The sequence below is a fragment of the Astatotilapia calliptera genome, chromosome 12 (assembly GCF_900246225.1).
Source record: "Astatotilapia calliptera chromosome 12, fAstCal1.2, whole genome shotgun sequence".
In the NCBI taxonomy this organism is placed as follows: Eukaryota; Metazoa; Chordata; class Actinopteri; order Cichliformes; family Cichlidae; genus Astatotilapia; species Astatotilapia calliptera.
In genome coordinates, this window is record NC_039313.1 from 20,705,706 (window position 1) to 20,727,981 (window position 22,276).

Sequence of the window (22,276 nt, forward strand, 5' to 3'; positions counted from 1 at the left end):
GCTGATCTTTGTTTAATTTGAGAGCGAGGTTTTTGTTGTTTTGAAATGAAAAGTCTCAAAAGCTCAATTTGAACAATCTGAAGAGTAAACGACCGCTAGCAGCGAGAGAAAATGAGGCCGCCTGACAGAAAACGAGAAAAATAGTGTTGTGTTACTGTTGCCGCTGATGTGTGTGCCGACGCGTGATGCCTGATATTAGCGCGGACTTTGCGTGTCACTGTATGTTTTGCTGTATGCAATGTTTCACGCTATAGGCGCCGTATGACTTGAGGCTCTGTGAGAAACGTTGCTTCTGCACGAGCCAGGCGTATATGGATGCACATGTGTGTTTTGTATTGGACCCTCTTAGTTCCAATGTCAGTCTCACATTAGCAAAGAGGCAGCTGCCTCTTCAGTTTTCCCGCTCTCTCATTCTCATGGCTGGCCCTTTGTGAGATCGAGTGGGTGCATGTGGAGACAGATGAATGAGATCTCACACACACATAACACACACCCTCCCAGCACACATACACATACTTTAGTAAATAACCCAGCAGGAAGTACATCACTGTTTCTGTACAGATGAATCAAAAAGACAGTGAGCAATGGAGAGACATTAATACACACTTTGGTCAAGATGACACGGACTTCATCTTGGTGACAGTCACTCAGACATCTGTGTATTGCTACCCTGTGGAGATGGCTGCAGTCCAGTCAATTATATGCTGGATGACTTTAATCATGAGTGGCACAGGCCAGTCCTTTAGCACTTCAAAAGTAGAATCACAAGCCAATTAAGCTAATGAAGCGAGAACTGTGACTCAAATCGTTCTATTCTGCAGCGTGATCAACCTGATTTTAGGGCGCACGCATTCAAAAGAGACAGATGATAACCAGAGTTCATTTCCACTCTCCTCCTCTATTACTATTTTGCGCAGTCGAAGTGCGGCGCAGGCTGGCGTCAACTGTTTAGAGGAAGTACCAAAATTAAACACGGCCCAGCAGGGAGTCTTTTTGGCTGTTGCGTTAAACTCGATGTAGGGAGAACAATATCTGATCTCAGATTCAGATAAATAAGTTGGTTTTTTTTGCTATTGCTGAGTTGTGTGTGTGTGTGTGTGGTTGGGGGGGATAGCTAAGGTCAGAGCTGAATGATTACAATCTGGCTCCATGGTTAGCTAGGGTACTTCGAGATACATGTGACAGACAAGACTCCCCCCCATCCATCCCCCCATCAGAGTGTTCTCTCTGTGTTTTTCCATCTTACACACACACAAAGCGCACACACAAAGGAGAGGTGTGGTTAAACTCATGTAGATTTTACTGTTACTGAACAAATTTCTGATGTCCTGTTGTGGTCTAACAGGCGCGCTCCATTCTATTCCCCATACACACACTCTTCCGTTGCGGTTTGGCCAAACGCGCATTCAACCCTGAATTCTCCAACTGAACAAAGGTGTCACACTTGTTCAGTTGGTGTAGGATGCTGCCAAAACTGAAGCAGACACTCATCAGCTTGACCTTTTGTCAGTTACTATATGTGAGCGCGTGTGTGTGTGTGTTCCCTTTTTATTAAAAAAACTTGAACGAATGCGATCAGAGATGTCCTCGAGATGTACCTTCTATGCAACTCATTTAAAGGAGGAATCGAGGCACGAGCGGAGTGAGAGGTGAGAGGAGAGTCTTGTTAATTCCTCGCTGTGCTTTGGTGAGAAGCGTGTGGACAGATGACACTTGCTTAATTGCACGCATTCTGGTGGAAAGGTTTTCACAAGCCGAGGCCTCCATCCGGACTTCTTTCCTGAGTGCTCTTTTTTTCTTTCAACTCACGTTCTGTCTCTCATCATGCAAATTGACAGATCAAAACATATGCTTAGATGTAGGCATGAAAACTTTCCATAGGAAAGCTACGATGACTCAGCCCTTCAGTAACATGTCCTATTTACACTGGACTAGAATCACCAGGGGAACTTTTGTGATTTGAATATACCCCCCACATCTGGGTTTCATGTGGCTGATTTGCAGATCTGTTTCAGTTGAATATACAGGCATAATCCACTGGATTATGTACAGATATGACTCAACGCAGCATATCTTTGTGCACTGAGAGAAACAGCCGAGGTATTTCTTTTATTTCTTTCATAGAAGCACAAAAGAAGTTGTGTGTTTCTGTGTGTCTTAAGGCTCCTCTTATGTTACTTAGGGCACATGACTGATGACACATACACGGGGCAGATGGCCACTCGTACAATCATCTTATCAAAACTTACACTGGGGAGAAGAGGAGTGTTAAAACAGTCCTCGAGGTGCCACAGTGGCTGTGCCACTTCATACTGATGATTTTAGAGGAACATCATTAAAATGGCTGACCGAGTTCGCAGAACACTTCCATCTGTGTTCCCCCCTCTGTTTCTCCTTTACACACATGCTTCCACCATTGGTGGATATTCATCACTGTGCCCCCCCCCCCCACTCCACCCCAGATGAGATTTAAGAGAGCACTGAATGGAATCTTTCAGCTCCCACATGACTCTCTCTCCACGTTGTGTTTTTCGCCGCTGCTGAGCGACGCGCAGCGCTCACAGAGTGCCTCTGTTCCTTCAGCGCAGTGACACAAAGGCTACTTTTGAAGGATGCACTGCAAAACGCAGTCAATGGAACACACGCCACAACAAATGGGCCTGTTGTGCGCGCGTATGTGTTTGTGTGTGCGATGACTGTCCAGACAGAGAAACCAGGCACTGACCCCTTGTGATAGAGCCTCGGGGGCCAGACAAGGCTGCCCAGCTGTGACCCACTGACGCCCCCAATTCTCTCTTTTTTACACTCTGCACCGTACGCTGAAGTCGTAAAAATTCAACCCTTTAAAAGGGAGTCTCTTTGTTATAAACGCGGGCCTCACATGTCCTCGGGGACAAACCCATGTACAAACAGAAGTTAACACATAAGATGTTTTACACGTGTTTCCCAAATGTGTGTTGCTGAGCTACCGGCAGGATCATTATCCCACCGTGAGACTCTCTAAACACTGAATTAATTTGGTTCTAGACAGAAATCCGAGAGGTGACAGGAACAACAAGACAAATTTGTATGTGTACATTAAAGAATCTAGCAATATCTCTGTTATATCTGCTGCCTCAGGATATAATGCCATTTTACTTCTCTTCCCCCCACTTGCTCTACCATTTTATAGATGAACACAGGCAGGATGTGTCACAGCCCAGGCACTGAGCAAACATTCCCAGATGAACTCCACGACCACTAACTTCAACACATCATGGACAAAATCTCCACTTGGGTTTGGGTTAGTGTTAGTCATGCATTTTATGGCCCCAAGTGGGTGAGTGGGTGCCATGTATGTGTGTGAGTGGGTGTATGTGTGTGTGCATGTTAGCAGACATCTGTGTGTGAGAAGAGGAGGGCTTTCTTACCAGCACTGGTGCCTGCGCCAGTGGTAAGGTCGGCACCCATGAGGCCACCTGTAAGATGAAATAGAGAGCGCAGCAAAACGAGAGAAACCCATTAGAGGATAGACACCCACACTGGCTCCACTGCACCTTCTGTCTCTCGCTCGGTTTAATCACAATGTGCTGTGTGTGTGTGTGTGTGTGTGCGCGCGTGTGTCAGGCCGTCATATGTGCACTGACACCAGAAGCGGCGCAGCTTCCCACTCCAACTTGAACACGCTTAGCAACTGGACACTACGAGCGGATGCATTAAGCTGCCGTCCAAGAAAAATGACACATTATTATTTTTAAGGCATAAGAGGTGGATGAGTGGGAGGGTCCAGAGCGTGTGCGGTTTGGCATGGATGCTGCAAGCGCCAAAACTCATATTTAGTTTGCGCTGGCATTTCTAGCATCCAGTTGTAATGACAGGGTGAGGGTGTGGGCAGCAGCCTTCAGACCAAAGGGACAAAAAAAGGACTTTGGACAACAATAACAAACCAACAGGCCCAATTTGCTTATGTCACCAGCAACTCGGTGCCTATATATAAGGCCAGACGTCCTGTGTGTACAACAGAACACTAAATCAGCAGGCCTGTGGCTTGGGATTTTATATTGCATTAAATCATCAGCTCACTTTGAACAGAATACTGAGCAGGCAATATGTGAATATATGTGGGAGGGGACGACTTAGGATTCATTAACTGCCTTTAGGTGGAAAATTGTGGGTAGCTGTCATAAAATAAATTGCACATTTCTATGTGCGCCTCTATTATCATGACAGACAGGTACACACAGTTGAGAAGATAGACAGATGGGATAACAGCATGTACATGGGTGCATGAGTGCGTGCGAGACCCGACCTGTATTACCTGCACTGGGGGGTCTGTGTGTAACTCCAGGAGACATGCTGTTTCTCTGTAGGCCGTGGTGTGCCAGTGGCAACAGATTGTGGTTGCCTAGGGATCCACCGGGATGGCTGTAAATGAGATTGTTCTGGTTGCTAACAGGAATGGACACGGGCATGTCGTAGTTCGATGGGGGCACGGCCTGCTGAGACGATAGAGAGACATAAACATGGGTGTGATTAGACTAAAGATTGCAATGATTCTGATGCTTGAATTGTTATAAAACAAGGTTTGCGAAGTATGAGACAAACAGAAAGAAAGAGAGAGGAAAAAAGCATGACAGGTCAGAAATAGTCCAGGAACACAAAGAAACTTAAAGAGTGAAGTTCAATAGGACTAATGGACAGATGAACTGAACTCCTTACAGCAAGAATAAAAATACAAGATAGCAGAGTTGGGCAAAAGCAGCATTGCATGAAAGACAAAAGGAAAACTCCTTTCAGAGTTACTCAAATTGCCTCAGTGATAATATAAATGGACTGGCGGTACTTTTTCATTTCAGTGTGATCGAGTTACTTTGGAGGCTACTAATGTCTTTACGCAGGAGTCAAGTGCTGGCCCTGACATCTTGTAACATTTGCCATTGTAAAAGTCAAAAGGCTGACCAAAGGAAATATTATGCTGAAGTCATTACAGTCATACATAAAAAAATGGAAGGCTGTGGTTCACAGGGAACAAAGCCAATCGTTTTCCACTGTCCCAGCGCTTAAGATAATTCAGTCTATCTTCACCTCACTAACAAGCCTGCAGAATATCTTGCAAAAGTAAAACGGCACAAGAGAACACAATGGGGGATCACTTATTTTCAGATCATATGGAGCTTATGTAAAGTGTTTTAAGTGACGCACTCAGATCAGTCAATAGTCTCACCAGGAACATGAAAAGCCTCCGGCATCTAGTTTGTCATTTTTATTGTGTCACTTGGCATAAGGGTTTAACCTTGGGAGTGCCCTGGAAGTGGTTGATCCTGCATTGTTAGTTTTAGGAAGTAGAAAATAGCGCCCTAAATTACTGCCATGTGTCTCAGAGCCATGGAGGGAGTGCATCAGGGAGATCATCAGCCTGGCTCATGTGGAAGTGGGCGATGTGCCTCAGCTTCTTTAATTTTCTCCCCTCTGCTAATGTTCTGTTAGCAGGCCAAATATTATTTCAATGTACAAAGATGATTACTCTAACCATATTTCATTATGGGCCTCTCCACGTTTCGCTTTAACTGCGACTTTGCACGGGAGTGGCTAGCCAAAACCTATGTATGCTATTTTTTTTGAGGGTCTGTCTCTGGTTCTGTTTTTTTTATTCCCACCCACCCTATTACTTCTTCCATCTCTGACTCTTTGGTGGACTTTTTTGACCTAATTGGTCCCGGTGAACTATTATTTAAAAATGCGTGAGCTGTCGTCGTACGTGCACATTTCTGCATGTGTACACACACACACACACACACACACACACTCTACTGCTGGGTGTAAGGGCCCCGTTTCTGAGCTGTCCTTTAACTGGTGCCATCCTTCCTGTTTTCACTCATCTTCCTCCTTTGCCTCTCCCCGCAGTCCCCTCAACAGTCCCCTGCAATCCAGAGGCCCAGTGCTTGGCAGCCACTCTGACCACACACTGAACTGCCACTTGTTGTTTGCAGAACCCCACCCCCCCCCCTCCATCTCCCCCACCACCACCACTCAACCCCACCCATTCTCCGATCCCAAACACACCCCACCTCACCCCGACGCACCACCCCAGCTCACCAACCACTGCCTCGCTTCTAACCACATCTCCTCCTACTCCATGCGGCTCAGACACTACTCTTCTTCTCTGAGTGATTTACCGTGGAATTATCTCTTTGCTCCGTATGGCCGAAGCGCTAACCATTCTATAATGTGCTCTCTGAATGAGTGGCAAGCTCAGTTTACATAGAAAGAAGGCCTCAATTTTGTAGTTCCTGGCAACTAGCTATAGGTTAAAGTCTTCTGTAAAGTTGACACTACATAATATAAATCCAGCAGATAACACATCTAGGCATATACAAAGCTACAAAGGCGTTTGCCTGAGGAGAGATAAGCAAGTTTTTTGAGTTAGGAAGACGGGCTTATTAAGAGTGTTCGAATGCCTGCAGCTGTTTCACTGCCAACACTGTCTGTCCCTGTTGTTGCAGGTCACAGACCACTGGGTTTTGGTGCAGGAAAAGGAAAAGCGCATGCAGACCACACCTCTCCTGAGAGCCAGGCAAGGCATTATGGGTAGAGCGGGTTCAAGGTGGGAACCGGGTGAGGTTAAAATTTGTCATAAAAGAAACTATGCTGTTAAATCAGCATACGTGCCTACTAGTTATGGTTGCAGACATGTCAAATTAAAGGACCATTCCTCTACTGTAAACAGGAAAATTCAAAGATCTGTAATTTTGCAGAGTGCAATTTTACCCCGATCTTACTCTCACTCTCACTTTGTGTAATTAGTCTGCTTCCAAACAATGGTGGTTAGCTGGGTTAGCGCAACAGTTACTTGCCAGTCAGCATTTTGTCAGCCTGCTGATTATAACCCAGTACTTACAGGTATCTTATGAGTTTTAATCATGTGATCAAACTCTTCGTTAATCTGTTTGTATTTCTCCTCAGTGTGCGGGGTGAGGATGAGCGCAGACTCGAGCTCCGGGCTCTCGCCACCTTTGTTCTCCTTCTTGCTCAATGCCTGCCAGGTCCCACAACCACAGAGAAGGATGGAGGGGAGACACACACATGAAGGGACGGAGAGATGGACGGTAGGAACAGATGACGATGACAGGGATGAAGCAACAGAAAGCATGTGGGGGGAGGGAGAGAGAGGAAAGAAAAGGTGAGAAGAAGGCTCTGGGTTTAACAAGAAGTACTTACACACAGTCTCTGTCTGCTGATCATCAGATCAATGTCCTCGTTTATTTTCCTGTACTTGTCCTCAGACTCGGGGCTGTGGCCAACCGAGTCATCTGCGTCGGGATCTGGGCTGTCACAGCCGTTTAGGCCCTTCTTTCTCAATGTCTGCAAACAGAGCAGTTGCACAACATAGTTGAAGGGCTTTGGGGTAGGGAAGAGAAACCCAGGTGAACAGCTTCGGAGGGACATAATGGTAATGAAGTGTGAGGAGGTTCATTTTCGAATGTAAGTCTGATTAAAGGACATCTTGAAAAAAAAGAAACACTTTTGAAAAGTTCTTAAACCGATGTGGTTTTATATCAAATTAAAAAACAAAGAACAAATCTGGCTTACTGCGTAGGGTAATGAGATCTTTGCTACAAATTATCTTAATTTTTAAAAAAGCTTTAACAAAAAAAAACGCTCACGGTATGAACTCTAACAAGATGGTATGGGGTGAGGACACACGGCCTATTTTTATGAACAAGTAAACATGCCGCTAAACACAGAAAAAAAAGGCACAAATGATTCAATCACATTCAATAACAAGACATAACAGAATGACAAATCAAGGGGGGACCTTAAAACCTCATAATTGCACAGAAAAGGGAACAGTCATAAAAGTAAAACATATTTTACAACCATAATTATCAGCGGGCCGTGAAATAGAATTAAAATACAGCCGAGGTGCACAAGTTTACGAGTGTGGTGTATGTGCTATTAAATGTGGCAGTTTCTGTTCTGGCCACCTGATGGCCACCTGCCCCCATTAGAGTGGACAGAAAATAGCACGCTGAAAGAAGAAGGGGAAAAAAGCGCACGCACACTCTCCACTCGATCACCACTCCCTCTCACTGGAGGAGAGAGACAGACAAAGAGAGCATTGGGATAAATAAGAAAACGAGAGGTGGTGGTTGGCGCGGGGGGGGGGGGGGGGCTGTATCTGTAGCTGTCTCTGTCCTTTTTTAGATATTGTTGACAACCTTAACAACAGGGATAAGTTTCAGAGCGCATTACTGTGTGTGATAGCACGAGGGTATGTTTGCTTGAGCAAGTGGGCATGTAACGATAGGTGCTGTGTTCATTTGCCTCGCAAAAGTGAGAGAGACAAAGACCGAGCGGCAGAGAAGAAAAGTACAGTAGCTGACAGTTAGAGAGATCTCATCAAAGACACCACCTCCTCCTCCTCCTCCTTCTCCTCTCCACCACATGCCCCCCCCTCTCCCCCTTGCCTCTCTCCTCCTGGCTTTAATAAAGGGAGATTAGTCTACGGGAGGAATATCACGGGCCTGCTCCTGTCTGTGCAGTCATCGCTTCACACTGCGCTCTCCTACTTTCATCTGAAGCTCCATATCAGACAGACGTAATTAAATTTACTTTAGCACACCTTGTATTTGATGCTGATCAAGTGTGTGAGAGTGTGCGCTTCTCTGTATATGTTGTATAGTGTGTGTGTGTGTGTGTGTGGGTGGGGAAAGAGGGGAATGAGTCTGTGTGTGTGTGTGTGTGTGCATGTGTGGGTGTGTGAGAGTGGGTGTTAGTCAAGAAAAAAGAAAGAGCGACTGAGCAGGAGAAAGGAGGAAGATAGATGCTAAGATAAGTTAATCTCGGTGAACTTCTTCCTCTCATTTGTTTGTCTCTGTCAGTACTCACTCACAGAAGAGATACGAGTGCTAGCTACTCCATCACAACCAGCAGCAGAAGTGACAAGGAGCGATCTGCCTGCTTAGAAAACAAATAAAAATCCAGTCATCTCTCATGTCAGCACAACAAAGGCCTGTTTTGAGTGTGGTTTTAGTGAACTTAGAGGGCTTCTTTTGTGTGTTGTGTGATAACTGTTTGATTCCTGAGGCGTCTCGTGGCGAGGCAGCTACTGTAAGTGTGTCAACATTTGCTGGCTCTCCTTTTTCTCTCTCTGAATCCTCACTTGGCCCCTGGAGTGGAAATCTGGAATTCTGAATTTGAAAGCATCTCTCACATCTTTGACAGTCTTCAGGAAATCACACCAAACAAATCACGCTAGGCGATGCAGGAGATCTGACTTCCAATAGACCTACAGTGAATCAGGCACTCTTGCTCTATCTGAGGAGGATGAGTCAAGAGAACAAAAGGGGCACAGAGGTTTAGCATGCTGTCTTTTTTGGCAAAGGCGTGAGATGTAAAACTTTGCTATTTCTTTTGCGTAGTTTCAATCTGGCCTTGGCGATGTATCATATCGAACTGACAAGAGCTGAACCACTGGCCTTTTCCCGCTCACATGAGAATGCATGCAAGGAAAAAAAAAACAACAAACAAAAAAAAAAAGAAGAAAAATCAAAACAACTTTTCTTCCTACTTGCATAGATTTCCACCTACTGCCACCAGCACATGAGTCCATGAGAGAGTTACTTCCATTCTTGGAAGAATAGCCGTGGAGCATTGCTGGGAGAGGAGAACGGGGGCCGAGTTAAAGGTGACACCCATATGGGGTAATTGAGCTGGCGGTGTAGCAGTAGTGGGGCAATAGTTGCCCTGTGTGTTTATGGAGGTGCATTTAGCCAGGGTGTGAGTATTGCATGACTGACCCAGGCTTAGCTTTCCAGCCGGCCTCGGTTTATTTAGGGTGCAGTACAAAGATGTTATGCCATTCATCTCAGTTATGCCCACCTGTTTAAAGGCATCACACCTGTTGCCAAAGGCCTAGCATACAACCCAGCAACCAATCAGAACTGCTGAAGAGCTCATGTAGCCTTAGAAGGACTTCTCCCTCTTCAGCCTTCCACCTCACCATCCTGCTGCCCTACTTTCAAGCCATCCTATGTGTTTTACCCTCCTCTAATAGCCCATTGCTTTATCTGCTCCTTGAATATGCCACTGAGTGCTGCTCCAAACTTTCAGTCTGTTATACAGTAACATCACCATTATATAAGGCACATCCAAGACTTATATTTCAAAATAATGGGGAGAATAATGATCAGTGAAAAAAAAGGTTGCTGTTGTAATATTGAGAGAAACAGGAGTACAGGAATGAAGACTTGGCATGAAAAGGGAGTCTTTGGGGAATACGGTAATAGGATGAGGATTAAACAAAAACACTTTGGTGCAGTTCACTTGTGGCAATAATTTTATGCACAAAGAATTCCCCCACATTCTCATGCCTAAATTAAAATTATTCAATATTCTAAGTAACTTCATTTTCTTTCTGTATTCTTAAAAAAGAAGCTAATCTTTTGGCTGCTGGCATAAATGAGCATTATTTAAGTTTATAGCGTTTTTATTACCCCGGTTTGCGATGACTGACATTTTTTTCACATGAAATATTACCCTCTGCTGCCGTGTTGTGAATCACAAGAAAGAAATGGCCAAACAGGGACACCAGATTATGAGGAGAAAGTGTGAGAGGAAGGAGGTTAGAAGACAGCAAAATGCTACAGCGATGTAAAGAGTCATGCAGAATGCTATAGAGAGTTCGTGCTGTAAATGTGAGAAAGAGGAAGGTGGGATATAAAGTATGGCGAGGAGCAAAGACAGCAAAAAAGCTGTGTCTTCTTGCTTGGCTCTGTGTTTCTCTCTCTGGCCCCTTTGGAGGCTTGCTCCTAATTAAACTCCTTCTTCATGATGCTCCCTCATGACTTGACTCACAGGGCCTGTGTGAGGCAGGCACAGCATAGACAAGGTGTCCTACATACTTGAGACGCCCGTCTCATTGGTACCCTTCAGTTTTCACACCCTCAGCTAAGCTAGCCTAGACTGGGGCTGGTGTAAGAGGAACGGCAGGATGCCGCTGTAAAAACCTAACGGAGGTAACCTGAGCTGAGACCGAGGCCAGCTTGAGCTACAAAGAAACTGATTCACATTCTAACACGCTTGCCGTTCCCTAATGTTTTAATTGCAGGAAAACGCTTGCTCTATATTCACTTCATAGGTTGGGGGTGTGAGCGATAACTTCATTTAGCTCCTGAGAAAAACAGCGGAGAGTATTTGGGTGTGAATCCCGGGTGGCCCCAGGGAGTCTGCTAGGGACAGCTGACGCCTGCCCAGAGCTCCTGCCATACCAGGATCCGTCTGCTCGGCATTCTGCCACCCTGCTCACCCTCTCTATCCCTCAATCCGTCTTTCTGCCCCCATATTTCTGTCTCAGTCTGTTGCTCAGTCTGTCTCTGTCTCACCACCTCTGCGCTAGTCCCCTAATTTTCTGCAAAACCACCACATCTCGACAGAAGCTCAGTCAAACACTGTTGACTTGACGGGTACATCTTTATTTCTGATAGACTCTGGGCAGTTGAGGATTTGTGTTTGGAAAGAGATCCATTGTTGACCATTTTCCCTCTGTAGTTATGCTGGCAGTGGCTGAAGGCTACGACACATTCAATATTGTGTTTATAGCTATTGGCGACGGTCAGGCCAGTGAATGTTCCTCAGTGTCTTCAACCCAATAACAGGGAGCATCGGCGCAAAGGCGCTCCACCAAACAGCCAGTGTATTACAGGTCATTTATATCTCTGTCAACACTGTGTGATCTTCAACGCACATGCACTACGGTAAGCTAAACCCAGAAAGAAAATAATATATAAGAGCGGGAATGTTTCCCACCATAAATGGACCCAGTTTATGGGGTTTGTGGCATATTTCAGCAGTGGGTGGGAAACAAGTCTGTGATAGACAAGTGCAACATAAAAACATCAGTAACAGCGCCACTTATGGTTAATCATGATTGCTGTGCTGTTAAACTAAAATAAAACGGCACTCAAATGAAATCTTTTGTCTAGAAGGCTCCAAGCTTGCCATGTTGCACTATTAAAAATGGCTTTACTTTATTCCAGCTATCAAACATTCTCAGTAAGCAGACTGTATATATCGTACTTTGCAAAGTGTGAGGAGTCAATGTAGGCTGGGGTGTGTATCTATTTAGAAAACCATCTCTTGTCACATTGGTGAGAAGCAAAGGGGTTTTGTGTCCATAGGGGTGCACAGACAAATAGAAACATTGTCTTTCTTATCAAAAATAAGATGGAGGTAGTCATGAAGTGGACCTACTGTGGATTAAGACCTCTCAGCGCCAATTCACAATAAGCACCAGCAGGGTGGTCTTCCTGGCGGCAGGGAAGAGGTAATAGCATGTCTGAGATGTGATCTTATTCTTCTTATTTTGTTTCTTCTTCTAAGTTTTTTCCTCTTTCTTTCGTTTTTTTCTTCTTCTTTTTTTGGGTTCGTTTGGCTCAATCTAACTTGCTCCCATTTTTGTCTTTCTTCCTCGCTCGCTGTCTCTCTCGCTCGCCCGTCCTTTCTGTCTGCCTTTCAGAGTGGAGGGAACATCAGAGGGATCAGGCTGGCTTAGTTTATTGGAAGCAGATGGCAGACCAAAGGCAAGAGGGCCACAGTTTCATGAAGCGTGGTTTGAACATGCCAGGACCATGTCGAGGGGCATGCCCATGGATGATGGCTACATGGAGTGTGTATGTGTGTGAGCGATTTGGGGGAGATAGTTTATTTTGTAGGTTACCAATCTGAGGAATAGGACCTCTAATCCCTAATGTCCCATCTAATGTCCCCGCCTGCTTCTTTTTTTAAAGTCATTATCTCTGTATCCTTATTCACTGTTTAAGAAACTATCGCATCATTGGCCTTTCAGTGCTTTAGCAGCTTTGATGCCCCTTACCCCTGCTGCCCTGCTGCACTGTAATAAGTAATCAGACGTTGGCACCTGGGATCCATCATCCCTGGTGGTAAATTCTGTAATAACACCGCCTAAACATGTGATTATTAGCTTTCTAGAGACTACAGAGTTTACTCAACATTACAAAAGGGAGTGAGATATATAGCAACAAACAGAGAGAAAGTGTTAAGGCAAGTGAGAGAGGCAGAAAAGAAGACAGAGGGAAAGGGCACTGTGTGCAACAAGGTTCCTCCACATTTCTCCAAACTGTGCCACTTTGATGGTGCATGTGCTAAAATCACTATTAAGAAGAGCCCACTGCAGACGAGAGCCCACTCACAGACACACAATCTTAGCTAGCCAGTACACATCAGAATACCAGATGGTGCAGTGTTTCCCATATGGAAGAGACACACACTAAGCACATGTCAGAATCCAACACTGTTTGTTACAGCAGCATCCCGGCCCTGGGAACAAAGTGGTCATTCAGACTTGTCACCACACTGTATAATTAGCCAGATAGACATAATGAGACACAATGCCAGCTCAGTGAAACTGGATAAAGAGGGCACTTATGTCTGCGCTGTTAACCTAGCCATCTTTCATCCCCATCTACACTGCAGTTGAATAACGCTTCTCTATTCAAATGAGAGAAATGAGTGCGGGTCTATATGTATTTCTGGTGCAATGTAGAAATCGATTCGCAATGGTTAAATTGTGTGTTTTCCACGCGTATTTAGCTTTGCATACTTTGTACAGTGAAATTGCACGTAGCCTGTTTATGCCACAGTCATCATGTGACTGTACTACACCATGAATCATATCAAAAATGAACATACTTTTAAATTAGCATCAGGTAACAAACCTCAAGCCTCCTTCGCCCAACCTCTTTTTCATTTCTTGAAACTCCACCTAACCCCCAACCCTTTAGCAACAACAACAACAACAACAAAAAAAGACAACCACTACAAATCGTCACTTATCGTCTTTTGTCTCTCTGTCTCTTATCGCGTGGTGCCAAAGCAGGAAAAGGGAGCCGGGGGGAGGCCTTCAGTAACAATGACCAGCCGGCTGACCTCTATACAGTGACCTTGAGTTTCCACACCCTGCCCAAAGCAGTAACCATGGTGGGGGTGGAGGAGGTAGGGCCAAGAGGAAGCTCTAGGCAGGGAAGGGAATGCCATATGTAAAAATAGATCTTTATTCTGAATTTTCCACAAATAGTTTCAAAGAACAAGGCATCATTTCATCCTAATGGCTGGCGTGAATTGTTTTGGGCTGTGTGTAGTGGAAAAGTCTTGCCTTTTGGCAGCGTGGCCTCAGAAGTGGCCTGCCTTTTTCACTGCTCCTCACCACGGGGACCACATATTGGCACATTTCAAACAGTCTATTTTTAAAAACCTTTTGTTGTTGTGTGAGTACTTCAGACTTCCGTTTCAGTATTGACCTTAAAAAAACACCTCTGACAGCGATCTAAGAAATATAGTTTCTTGCCTTAGCTTTTGCTTTTCTGGTCAGCGGGCATGTGATGTGGAATAAAGTGCCACGCCTGTGGATCACATATGCTGTATTATCTGAAATCTTGTTCTTAACCACTTTTTCAAAAAAGGGGTGGGTGGGCATGAATTTGTTCTCTTTGTGCCTTGATGCAGGGTGGAAGCCACAGACATATGGGTTCTCCGGGCTGATCAATTGTATGTAAAGCAGATCTGCTGATCAAAACGTACTCAGATCGGCCCAAACATATGATAGCAATTCAGAGAAATTAATTTCCTTTTTCTGTAATGGAAAAGTTTTTGAAAAGCAGACAGGAAGGCTCTGTTTGGTGGAATGAGGCGGTGGATCAACAAGAGAATTGCACTAAAAAACAAAACAAAAAACAGACTATTTCATTCAAAGGACCAAATGTTTGTAGGCAGTTCAGGGTCTCAAACCAGTGGTCTTATGAATGTGGTCGCCGAGGGCAACTCTTCATAACTGATCAACAAGAACAGAGAGAGAGAGAGAAACTGGATGAATATCCTGACACTTTGCTTACTCACTCCTCTGTTTCAGAAACAACCCCCACCCAGCCTTGTTTAAAACACAAGGGTGGGGGGGACACAGAGACAGAGACAGTCTTATTCTTCTATTCTTTCACAGCAAGAACCGCCAGCTAGACGTCTATATTTAGTTTCACCGTAGACTATTTTTAGAAAGCAACTACTTTTTGAGGAATTTATTAAGAAATGGGTATTTTAAAGAAAATGGTGGGTTGTTTTTAGGCTGTTGCTTTAAGTGGTGAGCTCGATACATTTTAGAGGAGTGGAGTAGCTGAAAGTACGTACATTTAATGATCAATATTTTTTTGTATCTCAAGCTTCGGGTTGAAAAAACGTCTTGCGTAACTGAATGAATAAAGAGGCAATGTGTTTTGTTGATTTCAAAGGAGGCCAGAGACATCTGGCAACAGGCTATTACACTAGTCCAGTATTCTTGTAAATTAATAGATGAATTGTTGCTAACACTGTAAATATGAATTATGCACTGATGATAGAGATGTGTGAAGCAGTATTGAAAGTGGTACAATTTCTCTTTCCTGCTTTTCAACGTTAATTAACATGCACTCAACCCCACATACAAGGAATTTTTGACAACCTGCTACAGCATGTAAACAGTCTGTCATTGGGAGCCTTTGTTTTAACAAACCGCTTTACTACGAGCTCGTCAGTGTCACAAGGTTAATTTACTTAGTCCCTCAAAGCAGTTTCAGAACTTAATCCTTAGCTCATCAGGACAAACAAGCCTTGCTGTCAATCGCTTCATCCCCGGTAAACACCGAGGCCTCGTGCCGACAACCCCTTCCCATGTCACACCACATGCAACCTCTTCCAAAAAACACAAAATGACTGCACACTCAATTACCGTGGACAACCAAAGCACAAGATATGATACGACGGCCTTATTTCTCTTGGAGGCGACCAACGCAAAAGCAATAGGGTATAAATTGCATTCTTGTTGGAGCAATTAATACAGTTTTAAGAGCTATGAGAAGAAGCCATTCAGTGAGCCGATCAGCATCGAAAAACCGCTCAAGGCTAATGTTCTCGTTGCTGTTTAGAAACCAAATAAGCACGCAGAATAGCTGGAAAATATTTTCATAAGAGCGAGGCAGAACACGAGCATACTAGCACTTCAGAGAGGGAGCTCAGGTCTGGTTGGCTTGGAGAACTTGAGAAAGTAAGTCATTTTTTGAGGAGATGGCGAATCGGCTAAGCAGTGCTTAGAATGTATGGTAATGTGATGTTCTTTCCAAATGGCTGAGCGTTGAGCTGGAATGCATATACCTGCTTGATGTACTTTCTCTTTATGTTTCTTCATTTACACCCCTCCAGCAGCACACACCACCCCCTCTCTCACACTCTCCCTCCCTCAAGTGTACTGTCACTGGGCTGAAATCACACCTGTGCTTCTCGCACATCTCGGCACACGGGTGAAACATACGCAGGGTGAAACATGGTGAGGGAGCTTTGCTGAATCTCATTAGCCAAGCAGGTAGTCATTAACAGAATGACCTTTGGAAATAATTACCAGCCTTCCTCCTGCCATCCCTCTTTCCCTCCCTCCTTCTCTTCTCACACTCATCCATCCCTCTGTCCCTCCCGTCCCCCTCTCATTCAATAGCTTTTTTTCTGGGTAAGGACAGAGGGAGGGAGAGTGAAAAAAAAAAGAGTTGAGGATAGGCAGGGAGTCAGATCCCTGCTGCTGCTGTTTAAGATTACAGGGTGAGCTGAACTTTCAGATTAGGTTAATCTGCTGGAAATGGGATTGGCCAGTGGCCATCCTCTGGCAGGTAGGCAAGCATGCAGGTCACTTCAGTACCAAGAGCCATGTGCTATTCCATGTGATACTTGAGCCAATGGCATCGGAGCGTGTGACCCTGGCTGAGGTCATCACAATGCCATTAGTGCTGCAGGGTTTGAGCCAATTGTCACTGTGTATGTACACACACATACACCCATGCAGTGAGGCCACTGTGAGAGCACACCTACACAGCAAACACATTACTGTGTTTTTGTGTGTTTAAGCACATATATGCTATAAGTGTGCATAGAGGCACACAAACACTTTTTCATTTGCAGGTTTTTTTGGGTTCTTTTTTTAGGTGTTGAGGTGATATATCTTCAGATCACCACACACTCACTAACCCTTCAGTTGTTTCAAAAACCTGTGTTCTTTGTTTCAACAGCGGGGGAAAACAAGCACATTGTAGAAGAGGGATTTGGCAAAGCCGAAGTGCGTTGTTGGATTTGGGGCTGTTCGATCACAGCAAGACCCAGCCAATGCTTCTTAGGTTTGGGATAGATCTGCAATCATCAGGAGGGGAAGAAAGGACTCTTTCATGTGCTATTGCAATTAACAACCCCCATACCGGAATATAAATCACCAGTAACGGCTCAAAGTGATTGTTCTTAAGCATGAATAAAACCAGCGAAAAAGCGAGTGATGAATCTATTCTATTGTCATTTCCCAACACAGCTTACCATTTCTCCTCTAATGCTGTTCACATGTACAGGAAACTGGCCTGGCAGACAGAGAGTATAGGAAATCTATCTGCATGTTTGACTGTTTTATCCGGAGCCAGACTCAGAGTGTGCTGTAGACCTGCCAGGACGGCACACTTGGAACCTGCACGGACATCAAATGATGGAGGGTCTGCCTCTGTGTTTGCTTTCATCGAGCTACTAGAGAGAGATCAGCTTGGATGTGTTTTTGAACACTTAGCATTAATTAAGTGGACTTCTCCGTATTTTTATGGAAGAGCTACATATTATGTTTTTATTTAATCCAGTCACTGGAGTCTGAGTGGGCTAACAGGTCCTACATGAAATAGGATTAAATTGAAGAGTGTATAAGACTAACTTAAAAAAAAATCCTCACTTTGTTTCTAATTGCTACTCTATTGATTAGTATATGTCTTTCAGTTCATTCAATTTTATTTATATAGCGCCAGTCGCCTCAAGTCGCCTTTATATTATAAGATAAAGACTACAATAATAGAAAGCAAGGCCCAAACAGTCTAAGAAACCCTTTGAGCAAGCACTTGGTGACAGTGGGAAGGAAAAACTCCCTTTTAACAGGAAGAAACCTCTGTCAGAGCCAGGGAGGGAGGAGCAGATTGGGGGTGATGGGAGAAAGACAGAATAAAAGACACTGTGCACTGTGAACATAATTGCCATTAGTGATGTCTCTTTTGTTTCACCACTTCTCTCACAGGAGGGTTAGCTTTGGTTTATTGTTCTTTTGCTTTCTCATATATTTGAACAAGTGTTGTTCCTAGATGAAACGGTTTTGCGGTGAGTCATCAGACCTTCTTTACTACTCCTCTCTTTCTTTTTTCTATTTCCTATTTCTGTCTTTCAAATAAATAAACCCACTGACCCAAACATAAATTCTATATAATAATAATAATGAAAAAAAAAAAGAATAGCTTAGCGACTCCAATGAGAAAATAGATACAGAAGAGAAAGGCAGACTAGAGTGAGAGAGGTAGAGAGAAAAGCCCTCCAGCCTCTTGTAAACATGCTGTTGCTAGAGAGGCTGTGCAACGTACTCAGTGCCACTCTCTCAACAACGCTAATTATCAACCAAAGACATGCTAATTACATAGAGCTTTATTGCTAATGTAGCGGGCCTCTATGCCAGCCGCCCACACTCTGAGCTCCGCTCCCCTACCTCTGCCTCTCCTCCCACTACACCTTCAGGCACAGCAGCAACAGAGGAAGAGAGATGCATGCATTTGAGCATAGTGGCAGAGACAAGAGCTTTCTACAAATTTGAAATTAAATCTGACATATATACGACTTCATATTTAAGATTTTTATTTTATTTTTTTGCTTTGTTTTGTTACACTTTAAAATCAGCGCCTCATCTTGTTAAGAACCTCCTCTTTTCCTTTTCATCATCCTGCCATCTCAAGAGGAAGTCTGCTCTGCTCCTTACTTAAAACTCAACACGCCACCCATGTTACTGCAGCTTTGACGTCGGCACACATGGCTTGTAGGAAAAGATCTGACCATGCTGTTCCCCTTTGTTCCCCCTCCCTCTCTGTACCCCCCCATCCCCCCCCCCCCCCCGCCTCCAACCCACGCTAAACGTGCTAGTGTCAACCCTGTGGCCAATCCCTTTAGCACACCGCAGCTCAGGCTAAAGGCCTCTTCAGGTCGATTTCTCCCGCTGTGAGTCTCTCAGAGATGGCAGAGCTTCCGTTCTCCAGGGATCACATTATATGTAGTGCTTTATAGCACTCTCCCCCCACCAGGCTCTTTACCATCTCCCCCTGACATGGCTGTTTACACGTTAGCTATCCTCTGCTCTCTAATGGAGACAGTTAGAGAAAGAGCTTCAAAGCAGGGAGCTCTTGTCACAAGCACTAGTTATACATCACTCTCTTCATGGGTTCAGCTGGGGAAGGATAATAAACTGACTACAGAGTGAGTGAAAGACTTGGTGAGCAAAGGACACCTGTGCTGAGAGGCAAACTGGTGATAAAAGTATGCAAAAATTACTAAAGGCATACAATTAAGGAGTATGAAACTCCGGCAATTGATAAGTATTTCTAGTAACATTAAAAAATAAGCTGTGGTTACACACAGTGTTTGACAAAGATCATCATTAGCTAATGCCTAATGCACTTAATGTACAACAGTAGTACAGCATTTCTTACCACATAATTTATTTTGGCTAACTCCAAACATGACATGTAGAAAACGTGGGCAATATGTACATGTACATGTGAACACCAGTTGATGTTAGATGGGCATGAAGCCCAGTAACAGCCATATGGAAAAAGTCTCATACTGTTCTGTCCTGTGTTAGAGTGGCCAACCGCTTCATAATGTTAATGTTTTTATTTATTTATTTTGTGTATCTTCCATGAACATAACCAGGTGACCTATCATTTGCAAGCAAAATATGTTGTGAATCAGTTGTATTCTACAATAACAATTGATTTAAAAATAGGGGACTATATATGGACACAGACTCATTTCTTAACCTCAAAGTCCTAAACAGTATTTATGTAGTATTTACTGTCACAATAGATTGCTCTAAAATTAAAATGGGATACATATTATTCTACTTGTGCTATTGTGTTGGTCGGTGGGTAGAATTGGAAACATCAAACATAAAGAGGATTTTAATTCTGGTTAGCAGGCAAATGTATGGAATTAGCAAATGTTGTAGTAAAATGAGTAATTAAATCTGGATTTATATATTTAAGGATTCTGTGTAACAATAAAGAGCAGGGATTCTAATGTTCATATATATACATATATGTAATATCCATTCAGGATTGCTTTGTGGGGCAGGCACACTTACATTTGCAAAGCACAGTGTGAGCGTAATTAAGAGAGAGACCAGGGGAAAGGGATAAACTTCACATGACTGCATTCATGTTTGTGTGTGGCCCACGAGGTCAGAGCTCCAGAGTGAATGTCGCATAACAGGTTCACGTTGAAAGCTTAAGGATTCAGGAGGGTGCTAGCGTCATTTCCTGCTTTATCTACTTGCCTAGTGGCGTGGCTGACAGCGCTGTTTAACATCGCCTTGAGCCACTCTAGCGACATGTGTCCAAAGCAAGTCCGATCAACATCCTCCTCTCACAGGCACATCAATGGTGACAAGACACCAAGGGCACAGCGTGGTGATTACACACCACAGGTGACAGTCTAAAAGGCCCAGATCAATGATAGGCTACTTCTTTTATGCTGCAAAGTGCAGGCGACACAAGAAAACAATTTGAATAAACACACTGTCTTGAAATTAATGACTTATTGTGAGTCTTAAAATAAGTTTTTCTAACAGTGATTGATAGTGGTACTGAACCCTTGGGGAAAAGTGACAAACTATGGGAGCAATTATTTTGTACACTATGTTAGGTGTGAAGACTAAAAGAGAGAAGTAAGGGTTGCTGAATGAGTCACAAATGCTGTAACCATCTGTCTGCTTGTGCGTTTGCATGAGCGTCCATGTCTGCGCCCGAGCGTGCGCTCCTGTGTGTCTGTGCGCGTGCACGCGTGTGTGTGCCGTCTGTGTTTTCTCATAGCTTACCTCCACAATATCAGAGTTGGTCCTGCTCTCATGGGGCTCATTGTACTCAGTGTATTTAAGCAGGACCTTGTCCATGTCTGTGCTGGCATACTGGAACAGCTTGTTGGTGCTGTTGAAGATGATCAGGGCAATCTCACAGTCACACAGCACGCTCAGCTCATACGCCTTCTTCATCAGGCCAAACTTTCTCTTTGTAAATGTCACCTGAGTGAAAGAAGAGAAGAAGGGAGAAGAGGGATTTGTGTTTAGTTTACTTTTGTGGCACACTTACAATCAAACTAGGCTGTTTTATCTGACTTGTTATAAGAATTTGATTATGACAACAAACAAAAAAAATCCCCCACCCTCAACCGCTTCGCTTGCAATGAGAGAATAAATAGGAATTTGACACCGCAACTTTCCTCTTTAAAAGTTTTGAGTTTTCAGGGAAATGGCATTAAAGGAAAGTGAAGTCTGCTAATGGTTTAACACCCACTGACTGTAACAGTCTATCCACTATACCAGGAAAAAGGAAAAAAAGAAGCTGGGCTTGCATTTAAGGAACTGAAAATACTCTGTCTCAGTCAGATAACGGTAAAGAAGGTCAGTTATTGCTTGTACATCAAAGCACACAGAGTCTCATCCTGGAACATGTGTCAAGTTAAATTGTCTTTTTTTCAGATGGTCCAAATGTGTGCTTCTGCACAAAAGAAACACACACTATTTTCATCTAAAAATGAGCTGAGATTAACCGTTTTCCATGTAGCGACATTAACACTAGCTCGGTTATTGTCTTGCCCAATTAACCGAGTCTCATAGCAAATAACAAGCAGTGATATAAATAACAGATAGCTTCCTCGACCATACTTAAAGCACTTAGTCAGCGCACAGATCGTGATAACGCGCTTAACTTGAACCACAAAAAGTGTCTCTTTCCCCTCTCTCTTACTGTTCCTTCATATATATATATATATATATATATCTGTGTGTGTATGTGTGTGAAGCCCAAGACAAGTACCTTTAGTAATACAGGCACACAAGGACCAACACTGTCAAAATAGAACAGCCTTATTCCTCTATTGTTTGAATCAAAACTAGAACAGTGAAAGTGAGTTAATGCCAGTGAGCTGCACCTGGTTTCTTTTCCAAGCCATGTGTGCGCACTCTTTAGTTGAATGGGAAAAAAAGAGAAAATGCTCCACTGCCAGCTTGCCTCTCTTAACACAGCATCATGTTTCTTTCCTCCCCTTTTTTTTAATAGAACTGTCTCTTGTGTTCCTCTGTGACTGTGTGTATTATTTACATTGGAGACTTGTATTGACAAAGTTTTTTTTGTTTTTTTTTTAATAAAGAGGA

The 22,276-nt window shown here is 43.8% G+C and overlaps 1 protein-coding gene across 15 annotated transcripts in view; it reads right to left on the minus strand.

Moving 5' to 3' along the window:
• mef2cb (myocyte enhancer factor 2cb) overlaps window positions 1–22,276 on the minus strand; it is a 69,147-nt gene that overhangs the window by 7,250 nt on the left and 39,621 nt on the right. For 4 of the 15 annotated variants that reach the window (XM_026186830.1, XM_026186833.1, XM_026186829.1 and 1 more), the window contains 5 exons: window positions 20,942–21,145; window positions 7,198–7,341; window positions 6,878–7,015; window positions 4,298–4,478; window positions 3,411–3,458 (listed from right to left, as the gene is read on the minus strand). In XM_026186830.1, coding sequence (XP_026042615.1) covers window positions 3,411–3,458; window positions 4,298–4,478; window positions 6,878–7,015; window positions 7,198–7,341; window positions 20,942–21,145 — 715 coding nt within the window. The remainder of the gene's footprint in view (window positions 1–3,410; window positions 3,459–4,297; window positions 4,479–6,877; window positions 7,016–7,197; window positions 7,342–20,941; window positions 21,146–22,276) is intronic. The other 11 variants (XM_026186842.1, XM_026186837.1, XM_026186844.1 and 8 more) reach the window with 6 other exon arrangements.